This window comes from Mustela putorius, unplaced genomic scaffold, assembly GCF_011764305.1.
Source record: "Mustela putorius furo isolate JIRA1106 unplaced genomic scaffold, ASM1176430v1.1 tig00537227_pilon_pilon_pilon, whole genome shotgun sequence".
Lineage (NCBI taxonomy): Eukaryota > Metazoa > Chordata > Mammalia > Carnivora > Mustelidae > Mustela > Mustela putorius.
The window spans coordinates 9,221,496-9,235,248 of NW_025422368.1; the positions used below are offsets into that span (position 1 = coordinate 9,221,496).

A 13,753-nucleotide genomic window follows, 5' to 3' on the forward strand; every position below is an offset into this window, starting at 1 on the left:
GGAACTAGAAGGTATTATGCTGAGCAAAATAAGTCAATCAGAGAAAGACAATTATCATATGATCTCCCTGATAGGAGGAAGTTGAGAGGCAATGTTGGGGGCTTGGGGGGTAGGAAAGGAATAAATGAAACAAGATGGGATTGGGAGGGAGACAAACCATAAGAGACTCTTAATCTCACAAAACAAACTGAGGGTTGCTGGGAGTATGGGGGTAGGGGAAGGGTGGTAGGGTTATGGACATTGGGGAAGGTATGTGCTATGGTGAGTGCTGTGAAGTGTGTAAACCTGGAGATTCACAGACCTATATCGGGGCTAATAATACATTATATGTTAATAAAAAATTAAAAAATAGAAAAAAAAATCCCCTACTCTACAGTTATAGCCACAACCCCACAACAAACCACAATATGAAGTTTAAGTAAAAGTATGTCTGTAGTATATCATAAAAATCATGAACAGCAAATATAATTTTTAAAAGAATATGGTAATTACTGCTCTCAGTTAAAGTGAAATAGATCTTTGATATCCAAAAAAATGAAGGGTATTATGTCTATTAAGACAAGTGCCTTAGTCTTAGACCTCTGAAAAGTGACAAAACAAAGGGTCTTGGCTGAGAACTGTTAAAGAACTATCTTATTTTAACCAACATTATTTGCAAGCATTTCATAAGAAAGCCCTGTTTTAGTAAGTTCAATCGTACTCACTGTTCATCTTAGTTATTAAATGGTGGGATGGTATGGCTTTAGAAATAATTTTCATGGGGTGTCCAACCCAAACTCAAATTTAAGACATTAGTCTTCCTAACAGATTATTATCTTTAAGTTGCTACAAAAATTTGCAACTTCGAGTTACTTTAAAAACCCTATCTCTTTTCATAGCCAAATATCAAATCAAACACTTAGCTGATTTTCTTTTGTTAAAAACTAATATCGAGATGCATTCTCCAATAACCTACCATTAGGCAATAAAGCTCTTTTTACCATTTATATAAATTTTTTTTAGCTCAGGTGCCACTGGACCTGTATCAACATCCCTCCTAACAGGAAGTATTTTTGCTAAAAGATTTCAGTGGTTTCAAAAAAAAATTTTTCATAAAAGTAGAGATGAGAGAAATGTAGATATAAAAGCATTCCAGAACAAAGAGCATTTATGTGTATCAAATAAAATTTCCATTTACTTTTTACAAGACTGCCACAGACACATGAAGTTGTGTCCAGGTTTTCTCACTGGATCCCCTTGTTGACTAGATGCACTGAATGGAGAAGGCTGGGAAGTGTTAGGCTGGCTCTGCACTTGCACAGCTGGTGAAGGCGTCATAGGAGTGTTCTGTGAAAAAACACAACCATGCAGTTTGTGAGATGACACTGAAAGACATTCATATTTTATAGTATAGGCATAAATGATTTTAATGACAATTATGATTACATTGCTAGTTATGCACTTCTAACACAGAATTTACATTTGTAGTTAGTAAATATTTCTTAAAAATTCTTTTAAAAAGATAATTATTTTTATAAAAATAATTTATAAAAAATTTTATTTTTTATAAAAATAATTAGGAAAGATTCTTTTATTTCATATGAGCCACAAAGGCAAGATCACATTGTTAATGTTACAGGCCATAAATTATTTAGAATTAAGAAATTTTAGATCAATAAATTAGGCAGAAACAAAACTATAGATTAAAATGAGGAATAAATCTACTATAAATCACTCACTGATTTACTTACACACATTCTGCACAAGAACGAATCAATTGCAAATTAATCTTTCTTTGCATATATTTCCTTTCAGATTTTTTAATGACTACAACATAAAACAATCATAGCAAAACGCAAAGAAAATTTCTGATGTTAAAAATGAAAACTAGAAGTAGAATGTTATAAATATTATTTTATAGTAAGCCGTTTTAACAACTTTAGTCTTTAAAGTTGTTCAGTTTCAGCTTTTGATGGACAATACAAGTAAAAGAATTCTAATTCCAATTCTAATTCAGAAGTCTTTTAAATATAAGCTATATTTTCTTCTTCTGTAGCCTATCCCTTTCTCTCTGAAAAACACGTAATTATAATATGGCTTAAAACAATTTGAGGCAAAATACTTTCTTTGAACCTTATCTCAGATTTTATTCATAACGTATCACAAAGGGAAAAATAATAATGAATTTCTCATATAGAAATGGTAGCACACCATTTTCAAAGCATTGTTTAATGGCAATAAATTTAAACTCTGGAAAAATATTAAATATACTCATTCACTTATAAGGTAATATTGGAAATAGTTGGACAAAACTAGTTAAAAATTTCTGCAAACATCAGATTAAAATCCATAATAACTAGAAAAAAAGACATTAAGCTATAAGGGTAGAGCATAAAAAAGAAAAAAGAGAATAAAATGCTGAAAAAAAGTTTAGAAATGAGAAATCCTAGGACTCTTTGAGTTCCATGCTCTAAGAAAAAGAAAATCTACTTTTGTGAAATGATTGAAGTTGTTTCCATAATAGGATCTGGTCCCACACTTAAGATTTTATAATATGGTCAGTGAGAAAACATATACATGCATATGCATGCATGAAAAACAGGTGCCATGGACAGGGTGGACTTTTTAGCTTGACACACCAGTACTCAAACTTTCAATTTGCCTTTTAAACTAGTGAAGTGACTCAGGGCAATCTCTTTAACCTCTGTGATCCTCAGTTTTGTCATCTATAAACTATTAAGTAATGAAATCTTAACATAAGGGATTGTTTGAAGACTAGAGAAACTACAGATGAAGAGCCTAGTTCTAGATTCTCAACAAATGGCAACATATATGCTAGATGTCCAAATAGATACGGGAAACTAAACTTTGGAGGAAAGATAATGAATGAGTCTGCTTTGGGGACAGTGGCAGATCAACTACAAATGTCTATTAATAGAAGTTAATGCTGGAAACACGGATCTGACAATCATTCTCCTGGGAATTCTTAAAGCCATAAAAACTGATGCTGAGAAAGCAGACAAAAAAAAAAAAAAAAAGGATCGGAGACAAAGGAATGGAAGGTAACATTAGAATTAGTCTATTTATCAAAAGAATTACTGAAACTGTTTTCCTAAAATGAAAATATTGCAATAAAAATCCAAGAAATTCTAATAAGGGAAGTAACCAAGAGAATCAGTTTCAGCCAAATACATATATTAGAGAGTAACAAGTTATAAATATCCCAGAATTTTTATTAAAGGGTAAATTTGCCAGAAGCATCAAATTCCCTCAGAATGAATCTTCTGGTTCCCTTTTCTATTACCATTTAAATTAGGTACTTTATTGAATATCTTGTTATATATTTGTAATTAAGCTTATTTTTATTTTCAAAAGTGCTAATAAATCTTTAACGTATTTTTTTTTTCATTGTGGAACTCTTATTTAACAAATAATCACAAGGTATTTTGACCCCAAATATGAATGAAGGATATGGCAAGGATGACTGAAATTAATCTAAGTTGTTAAATTAATAATGAATAAAGACACATTAACCAAATGCAACATGTAAAAACTTGTGGATCTTAATTCAAACGAGCTGTTTAAAAAAACCAAACCCATGTTGTTTTTAAAAGACAACTAGAGAACCATGAACTGGGTGTGAGATAATATTAAACACACTGTTATCTCTGCTAGATATGATTTGGTACTGGAGAGAGAGACAGATCTAAATAGGTAAAAGTACTTAACTATTAGAGAAATAGATTCTGATTTACTGGCAAAATGAAATAATGTTTGATACTTGTTTTAAGGTACTCCAAGAAAAAAAAATGATTGTGAAGAACAGATGAAACTAAAAAGGCAAATGGTAATAATATTTAAATCTAGGTGATAGAAACATGAAGACTTCTTGGCTCTACTTTTGTATATGTTGGAAAAAATTTTACAATAAAAAATAAACAAGTGACAGAGTGATAAAAAGAATTAGATCTAAATATAACACTGAAACAAAAAGAATTAAAGTAGTTAAAAAAATTTTTTTTTATTTGAGATAGAGAATAGCAAGAGAGAGCACGAACAGAGGGTGGGGAGAGGGAGAAACAGGTTTCCCACTGAGCAGGGAACCCATAGTGGGGCTTGATCCCAGAACCCTGGGGATCATGACCTGAGCCAAAGGCAGACACTTAACCAACTCAGCCACCCAGGCACCCCAAGAATTTAAGTACTTATAGAATATACCAAATGAGAAATTCTAAGACCCATATTTCCTTTGACCACAGGAGTGAATATTTTTAGGTTTCCTCTTGTTATTAAAAAAATTACACATTCGTGAGGTGCCTGTGTGGCTCAGTTAGTTAATCATCCTACTCTTGATTCTGGCTCAAGTCATGATCTCAGGGTCATGAGATCCAACCCAGCGATGGGCTCTGCACTCTGCACTCAGCACAGAGTCTGCTTAAAAGTTCCATTCTCCCTCTCCCTTTGCCCCTCCCCCAATAAACAAACAAACAAATAAATATCAATTAATTAATAAAAAGAATTAGGTCTTTTACATGATAGTGCAAAATAAATTTCTTTTGGGCTATATGTTTACTTTTTCTTAACCTTATTATTATTTTTTTAAATTTATTTGATACAGAGAGAGAGAGAGAGAGAGTGTATAAGCAGGGGGAGTGGCAGGCAGAGGGAAAGGAAGCAGCAGACTCCCCGCTGAGCAGAGAGCCTGATGCGGTGCTTGATCCCAGGAACCTGAGATCATGACCAGAGCCGGAGGCAGAGGCTAAACCCACTGAGCCACCCAGGCTCATTTTTTTTTTTTTTTAAAGATTTCATTTATTTATTTGACAGAGAGAGATCACAAGTAGGCAGAGAGGCAGGCAGAGAGAGGGGAAGGGAAGCAGACCCCCCTGCTGAGCAGAGAGCCCCATGCGGGACTCAATCCCAGGACCCTGAGATGACGACCCGAGCCGAAGGCAGTGGCTTAACCCACTGAGCCACCCAGGCGTCCTAGGCTCAGTTTTTTACCATGAATTGCTTGATCATCAGCCATAACCCTAACTCAAGTGTAAATGTAAAAGTAGGTTTCAAAGTCATAGTTTTTGGAATGATCCCTCTTGAGGAATATTCTCTATCATCTACTCTATTGAGGAAGAGCTATTTTTTTTTTAATGTTACAGGTTTTGGGGTTCCCCCCCCACAAATCCAGCAGTGAGTGACCAAAAAAGTAAAATTACACAAAGGATGCAAAATAACTATGTGATTTATTCTGCAATGTAGAACTAACTGAAAAAGTTAATGCAGCAGTTTTATTATTGCCTTGCTTTCTTCTATTATCTTTTCAAGATGATGCTTTCTTTGATCATCTTTTCAATAGTAAATTATGGCTAAAAATTCTAGATCAGTGATAACTTTTAAGATTTATTTATTTACTTGAGAGAGAAACCACAAAAGCAGGGGTAGGGACAGAAGGAAAGAGAAAGAATCCTCAAGCAGACTCGTCCATGAGCACAGAGCCCTGAGATCATGACCTGAGCTGAAATCAAGAGTTGGATGCTTAACTGACTGAACCACCCAGGTGGCCCTAGAGTGATAACATTTTCTGATATAAGACTTGGGATTTGAGGCTCTTAAACCCTTATGTTCTTAGTACTAAACTTTAAAAACCTTAGAAAGATAAAAATTTAAACACTTTAATCTATGTTAGAAAGATACAAATTCATAATCTATTCTCAAAATAAATTCTTTGCTAGGTAGTAATGAAACAGTTTGTTCAATTCTAGCTACAGATTTTGAAAGCCACTTATAAAACAGAACTGACTTAAGATAAATAGGATGACAAATAAACCAGACACCCTGACACCTCGGACCTACTTGAAGGAACTGACAAAGTATATTCTAAAACACAGGCGAGGAAGGAGAGATACTCTGAAGCAGTTATAAGGAACAAAAATAAGATTTACTCTGTGAAATAAAAGTATTTATACTTAGTCTAAATGTATAGATCTTTTGAGAACAGAATTAAGACAATTACAGGAATCACTGGAAAAGAGATCTTTGTGAGTGTGGGAAAGTAACTTCAATTTTTAAAAATGAGAGTTTGGGACAAGATAATATCTAAGATTCTTTCTGCTCTTACATTCCCTCATGTTTTTAAACCACCAAGTTTTTTACTCTTACAAAGTATATAACCTAGATAATCAATACATACCAAGACTGTTTATAAGGATACACTAAAATGCAAAAACAATTATTATGTTTAGTGGTAATGCCTTTCTCAGTTTTTACGATGTACTACAATGTGCTACTACTCCACAATTTAAGCAGTAGTACTCTTAACAAAATATTGAAATGATAATTCCTGGGGTTCTTGTTAAAACGATCTTGGCTATGACTAAATGCTGCCCCCTTGAGGCTACAGATCTGCATTCTGATGGGTTGAATAACTTCAAGCTCTTTATCAAAGAAAGGAAGGGACCCACCTGGAAGATACCAAAATTCAGTGTGACACAGAACCATATTAGCAATGGTTCAATAGAATTGAGGAAAAGCACATATAAAACACCTTAAGTAAATACATCCTTAAGTAAACTACTTTTATATACAAGAATTTAGCATGTCTTCAGATCATGGGATTAACACCTATTGTTCTGTTCAACATGTGTTTTACATGCTCCTGAAAAAGGCAAACCGTTAGGTAAATATTTATAATTACTTTTCTTTTTTATTCATTTTTATTTTTTTATGTGCCAAACTAGCTTTATGCCTTCAGAAGATACCAATTCATGAATAGTTATCCTATAACTTACAAATACAACAGACTAAAATAAACAGCTACAAATAAAGAAGTTTGCCTTGAAATAGGTAAAATTTATTTTGTATCTACATGAATTATGCAGCTAAATACTATTTAAACACAAAATCTGCAGTTATGTCATTAACTTTCATAATCTTTCTTCTTTTCTGCTGCTAATTTTTTTCTGTAATTAAATTAATATAGCTGATTAATTAGAGTGAAAGGGAACAAAACTGAGAAAAGAAACATGAAAGAACAATGGTAGTAGGATTACCTGTTGCCTCTTCTCAGCAGGGACTTCTCCCTGCAGTCTTTCTAGCCCTGAACATTCTGCAAATCTAAAAGTCCCTCCTTGGGTTCCAGGTACCTCCTTAACATCCCCAGACCCCTTGAAATGGGAGAAATAACAAGGTATTGCTGAAAAGTCACATTTTAAAATCCTCTATTTCATCTACTCCTTTAAGGTACCAATTCAAATAGTGAATAAAATGTGTTAAGTCAAGGTCCATATAAAAGAAATCTGAAGAATCTAGGTAACAATGGAAATGGTTTTCTATTAGTAGGCTCTTAAGAAAACCAACAGCTGACCCTTCAAAGGAAATTTATGATCCCATCTTAAACAGTTGATCTTTTTTAGCCTTTATAGGTACTTTATTCCCTATATATGAAGGTAAAATACAGCTGTACTATTACTGAGTGCCAAACTATCTAGCAGTCACCATGTTAAGCGCTACACGTAAGAATCCCAGTTTTTAATTCTCTCACAGACACCATGCATGCTATCTCTTTTTCCTTGCAAAAATTTAAATTTCTACCTGCCAACCAAACACTAATTTTAAAAATAAGGAATGTAGCCATTTTAAATAAACTATACTCTTTGGGACAATACATATTAAAGAACACATTTTTAAAAAGTATTTTTTTTTATTTTAACACATTTAATAAATAATATATATGTAAATAAAATGTAGTAATTTTATGGACTGAATTAGATACATATATGTCCAATATGTAAAGAAAAAAGTTTTAGGATTAATGTCCTAAAATTATAATTTAATGCTACTCACATTCTATAATATAATAGTTCAAATACTCAATATGTTATATATAAAATGGCTTTCTAGAACTTTTCAACAAAATCTTTTAAAATAGTGGAGAAGTGGGTTAAGAGTATGAATCTCTGTTTCAGACATACACCCAACTGGTTCAGTCCTGGAAACACATCACATTAGTTGGTGACCTTGGGTGAATTATTTTGTAGCTTGGAGCCTCATTTCTATTGTAATAACAATTCTTACCTCACAGAGTTATTCCAAGGATTAAATGAGAAAATGCTTTTAGTAACAAGTTCCTAACACAGGTCCTAGTCTTCACAAGTATTATTGTTGGTTCTTTGTTACTTAAGTATCTTTAATGAATATAATCACACTGGGAAGATTAAGGACACACATAAAAATGAGGGTTGATAATTCCACAGTAATGGAGTTTTTCTCTCATTTGGCTTAGTTTATTATAACTATTTAGAAATTATAACTATTATAAGAGAGGAAAAGACGGAGTGAGTAACTAATCAAGATGAATTGGGAAATCATAAATGAAGGAAAAAAATATAAAAATCAACTTACTGTATGCCAGACACCATATTACTTTAAAAATTTTTTACTGTGTTTAATAAATGAAAAAAAAAACTCAACTTAAAGCAGTCTGAGGAAAATTGATGTAGTATTTTTTGCTAAAACTCAGTAATAATCATTGCCATGTACACATCAACTAAAGAATACTCAACCCACTTAGGTACCTTGCAATAAAAATAAATCTAAGCAATACAGTACTAATGTATGAATTAAAATCTCATTATGTCCCCAACAGCACCGTCCAGTTTTATCCACTCACATGAAAAAAGAGGCACATGAGTGGATGAACTGTTCTGAAGCAAGGGATTCTTTGTTCTTTCATCTTTCATTTTGCTGCCCCCCCTCCACCCCCAGATTTGGTACTAATGCCAGCAATGACCATAGATCTGCTCTAAACACCAAAAGCATGGAGAAGAAACCAAAGTCAGAAGAGTGCTAGCAGAGTTGCCAATAGTCACAGAAGGTTCTGGCTATGTAGGACTTAGGAAAGAGAAAGAAAAAAAAGTCATCCAGAAAATAAGGTTAAAACTAGTAAACCCCTAGTTTCAGTGGAAACGGCACACAAGATTGACCTTAAAATCTTTACAGGTAGAATGAATCCTCAATTCAGTAGCACTAATCCTAGAAAACACTTCTATTGACTACAGGGTACAACAGAGATTGGATAGTAGAATATTAAAGAGGGGATAACAGAAACCTGACTGGAGGGCAAAGCAGTAAAGAAACACAAAAGCAAGAATATCAGAATAGCTGAAAGAAACTGAAATTATAATAGTCTTTTAAGAACCAAGGCAACTAAGTCAATATATAAGTATAACAGGAAAACACCTGATAAAGGACTTATGGGATTCATCTTTTTTTAAAAAAGAATGGTGAAAAGAGCCACAAAAACATACTCCTGTCAAAATCAAGTACAGAATCTCCCTTTTGAAGTGCTCTTAGTATATCCCCCTCCACCCAAAGGTGACCAAGGAGACTGACTTATATTTAAAAAATTCTCCAAGAGATGTCAGATTAGCAAGTATTCCTCTATCTTGGGTCTACAAAATTACTAATTTGGGTCAATAACAGAATTTTTTTTTTAAAACGATTTTTTAAAATTTTGACAGAGAGAGAGAGAAATCACAAGTAGGGAGAGAGGCAGGCAGAGAGAGAGAGAGAGAGGAGGAAGCAGGCTCTCCTCGGAGCAGAGAGCCCGACGTGGGGCTCAATCCCAGGATCCTGGGATCATGACCTGAGCCGAAGGCAGAGGCTTTAACCCACTGAGCCACCCAGGCACCCCCAGTAACAGAATTTTAAAGATTCTTTAAGCCATGTGCTAAAGTCAACAATTGAGAACTGTTTAATATTATTAAAAAAAACACAAAACACTGAAAAACAGGAGCTGGAGAGCCCGAGTACACTGGTGAGCTGACACAATTACCTTTTTCAAGATAAGGTGTCGAACAACAGTGGACAGTCCCCTACAATCCTATTTACAAGTGAGAACTCTTAAGAGAAACGTTGAGAGCAGGGTGACTTACCTGTGGGACCACATTCTGTACGTATGGCGGCGGGTGCTGCTGCTTTTGCTGAACAGCACTTTCTATTGCTACTTTAGCTACAGTGCTTGGATCTGCTCCCGCCGGCACAGCAACCATTGTTGCACTGCAGCCAGCATTGTTGGGGTCACTGATTGTAACAATTCTAACTCCTACTTTATTTGGAATTCCTGCGACTGTTTCCCTATCAGTATCCTCTGCCGGCCGCTTTACAGTTTTGCATTCTGCTGTGCCATTTGTAGACCGAACGTCAGATGATAGGGCAGGAGAATGGGACACTCTTGATCCTGAGTGGGGAACTGCTATGATTTGATGCCCCTGTATAACAGAGGTTGTAGAATGCGGTGAGACAACTACACTTGGGCGTTGCTGAGGCACATCTGAATTCAAACTTGAAGCTAGAGGTCCATTAGGCAAGTCAGTACCACTAAACTGCTGTGTTGCCACATTTGGAGCCTCCTGTATACTGCTCACAGATGGTGAACCACCCAAAGTTAATATAGGTCCATTTGAAATTCTTTCTAGTTGATCACCTTTGGCAGTATCTTGCTGAGTGGCATCTAAAGTCCCTTGTGGTTCCACTGGAGATATCTCACCATTTCCTACATGATTGGAAGTTTTGTGATTTGGAATGTTTTTGCTTAAATGAGAACCATCTCCCTTATCAAAATCACAGATTCCATTAACTAGAGGTTTTTTCAAATCACTTTTGATATCCGGCATATCCATTTGTTCTGAGTTCTGTTTTCCAGATGTTCCATTCTCACCTAATTCTAATGATGGCCCATTACTGATTAGTGAGCACTGATTAGCCTCACTTTGAATTTTCCCTGAGTTTGAAGGAGGTAGACTTGAGTCACTGTACTTTCTCCCATTTAAAAGACTTCCCACCTGCATTTCATTTTCCTTTGTATCCCCATTGCTGGTGTTCGTGGCTCCTCGTCGGCAGGACGGGTTCTCCATGACTTCAATTTTACGTTCATGAACATGTAAACCTGTTGCTTCTTTTGCTTCCTCCTCCTTTTGGCAAATGATCTTATCACCTTTGAATGGGGGAGTAGCAGTAGTACAGGATGATTGTCCAGCTGGAGATGTCTGAGTGGCTGGAAGTGTTTGCACCTGAAGTCCAACTCCTGTTTGCGTCCCACTCATGGTAATTCCTGCTGGAGCAATGAGCTGAGTTGCATTTCCCTGACTCACAGTTGCAGTTGCAAAACTTGTATTTGGCACAACTGTTATGGTTACCTGGTTGCCAGAAGTCCCTTGGAAAATGGTTGCTGGGCTGTTTGAAATCAGTGGGCCTGGCAATATTTGTAAGTTCGAGATGGGCACAGTTTGCACTCCCCCTGTGGGTGGCATTGCACTTTGGACCAACTGAACATTTTGCTGCCCAACCAATAGCTGCTGAGCTGAAGATTGCCCCTGCACTCCAAAACCTGCTGCTTGGTTATTGGCCACCTGGTATACCACCTGAGGGCTAGGAGCTCTTGCATTATTAGGGGGAGGAATCTGTGGCGCTGGGAGAATTAGCTTACCACCCGGCGTCGAAGGACCACGCTTTGGAAGCAGCAGCTGTTTTATCAGACTTGACTCACCAGAAGCAGGCTGACCAACGCCCGCATTTGCCTGCTGTGGTTGAACTTGCATCTGTACTTGTTGGGGCTGCTGAACCTGTACTTGTACCTGTTGTGGTGAGGGTGCTGGTGAATGCTGCTGCTGTTGCTGCCTTTTCACAGATAGCATCTGACTGACAGTAGGAGGTGGTCCCTGTGATTGAGGGGTGGAAGAAGATGGCATGGCAGTAGGGACTTGGTTATTAGTAGCTGGGACAGGTGATGGTGAGGAAGATGGAGTTATGTTTGGTTGCCCAGTTAGCTGAACTGTCTGACCAGCTGGAAGAGCTCCTGGATTAGCAAGAACAATTTGGTGAATGGCTGGTGCATAAGTCTGACCTTGTTGAGCTGGCTGGCTTACAATCACTACACTTTGTTGGGCTGGCTGCTGTGGTTGTTGAATGGGCTGTTGTACCACCGTTGATGAAACTTGCTGAGAAGGGAGAGGTTTTGGTGCAATGTTCTGAAACCCTACCCTTGAGGGTTGTGGACTTGGGACACCCGCAATGGTAACCATTTGTCCTGTAGCTACCTGAAAATTCTGTACTGAAGTTGCTGAGACAATATTGGATGCGGAAGTTGTCACATACTGTGAAGGTGCTATGATAACAGTGTCTTGCGGCTGGCTACCAGCAGATGTCTGTTGAGATGAAGTTTGCACAGGCTGGGGTGATGTGGTGATTAACTGTTGACCCTGTGAAACTGTAGAAGTACATGCTGGTATGTTCTGTACTCTGCCAAATATATGACTCTGTGGGACAGCTTGCTGAATTACTGTCACAGGAGTGCCAGAAGGTATCTGTCCCGGTACCACTGTGTGTAATGGAGACTGTTGTGGAATTACAGATGGATGATGAAGCAATGTCTGGGAATTTACAACTGTAACAGGCTGTGGCCCTGTACTGTGATTCTGAACCACAGAACTCTGAGCAGCTCCTCCTCCCACAGCAATGCTAACAGGAACTGCTGTTTGGGATATAGAATTCTGGATTACTGTAGCCTTAACGACCTCACAAGGAACTGGAGCTTTGTTCTGAATGACAGTCACTGGAGCATTTTGTTGCTGGTGGGTATGAACTGCAGGATTTGGTGGAATTCTTGAAACAGTCTGTGCCACAGTATGAACACCTTGTACTGGAAAAGACATTTGTGTTGCAGTCAAATTTGAAGACTGGCTGGTAACAGAAGACCTCTGAAAATGGTTTCCTACAGTTTGTGGTCCATGAGGAATTCCTGAAAAAAGGAGGGAAAAAGTCAAAATTCATAATGAAATAACTGAAAACTGCGTATAGGCATTGTATTAGTTAATACAAGAAAAAATTACTTTAAGAAATTAACATCTAACAACTTTGCATCATATTAAATACGGTAAAAGTAACAGAATAAGCAAAATATGCTACTGGAAACATAAAGGAAAATTATACATTTTAAGTTTATAAAATATACAGTTTCATTTTGCTTTTTTGTTAAATTAGATATATTTAAAACTCAAAAATTAATACCTGCAGGTGAAGGACTTGGAGATACATCAGGAACAGAATCAACACGAACAACAGGAGTAGAAACTGGTTGCTGCTGATAGTACATCTGAATGGGAAGTGGTATAGCCCTCCGTTTTACTCCCACGACATGAATATGTGCCTGCCCGTTGCTACTGGAATCCTCCACTCTCTTCACTGTATGGTTTGGAAAGACCGTTCTGTAAAGTACACACACACTTAGTTTTCTTAACTAGCACACAAGCAAAAAACAGACTTCTAACAATGTTTACATGAACAGCAGTAGTATATTTACTACTACAAATGTACGAACCAGTATGATTCATACAGTTCTATTCTGCAAAGGTGGGAAGCAAGGAAAAAATATAAAACATCAGTTCTCCAATTTTAAAAATCATTATATATTAACATTGTTAGGTTTTAAAAAAGTTTATACCCTAGATAATTAACAAAAAAGCTGCATCTAGGTAGTGTCTATTTTATGAACTTTGCATAATACCAAAGCCTCGATATTTGTAGAGTATTAGTTTCAGACTATTATTCAAGATTTAAAAGGACAAAAGTCATGTCTTTAACACAATAAAGTGGGTAGAAAAAAGTTTCTCCCTTCTCTTTCTTTGATAAGCCTCATACTGTTCAAACACAAATACCAGGTTTGATTTCCAAAATCCCCTTGTATTTGAATTTCTATCTCACAACAACCTAGCCAAGATGA

At 36.3% G+C, this 13,753-nt stretch overlaps 1 protein-coding gene across 1 annotated transcript in view; it reads right to left on the reverse strand.

Moving 5' to 3' along the window:
- The window catches only part of ARID2 (AT-rich interaction domain 2), a 165,402-nt gene that overhangs the window by 37,457 nt on the left and 114,192 nt on the right, over positions 1-13,753 (reverse strand). Inside the window, exons 14-16 of the mRNA XM_045073343.1 lie at positions 13,042-13,238; positions 9,909-12,772; positions 1,178-1,326 (exon numbers count right to left, since the gene is read on the reverse strand). Of these exons, the coding sequence (XP_044929278.1) occupies positions 1,178-1,326; positions 9,909-12,772; positions 13,042-13,238 (3,210 nt within the window). The remainder of the gene's footprint in view (positions 1-1,177; positions 1,327-9,908; positions 12,773-13,041; positions 13,239-13,753) is intronic.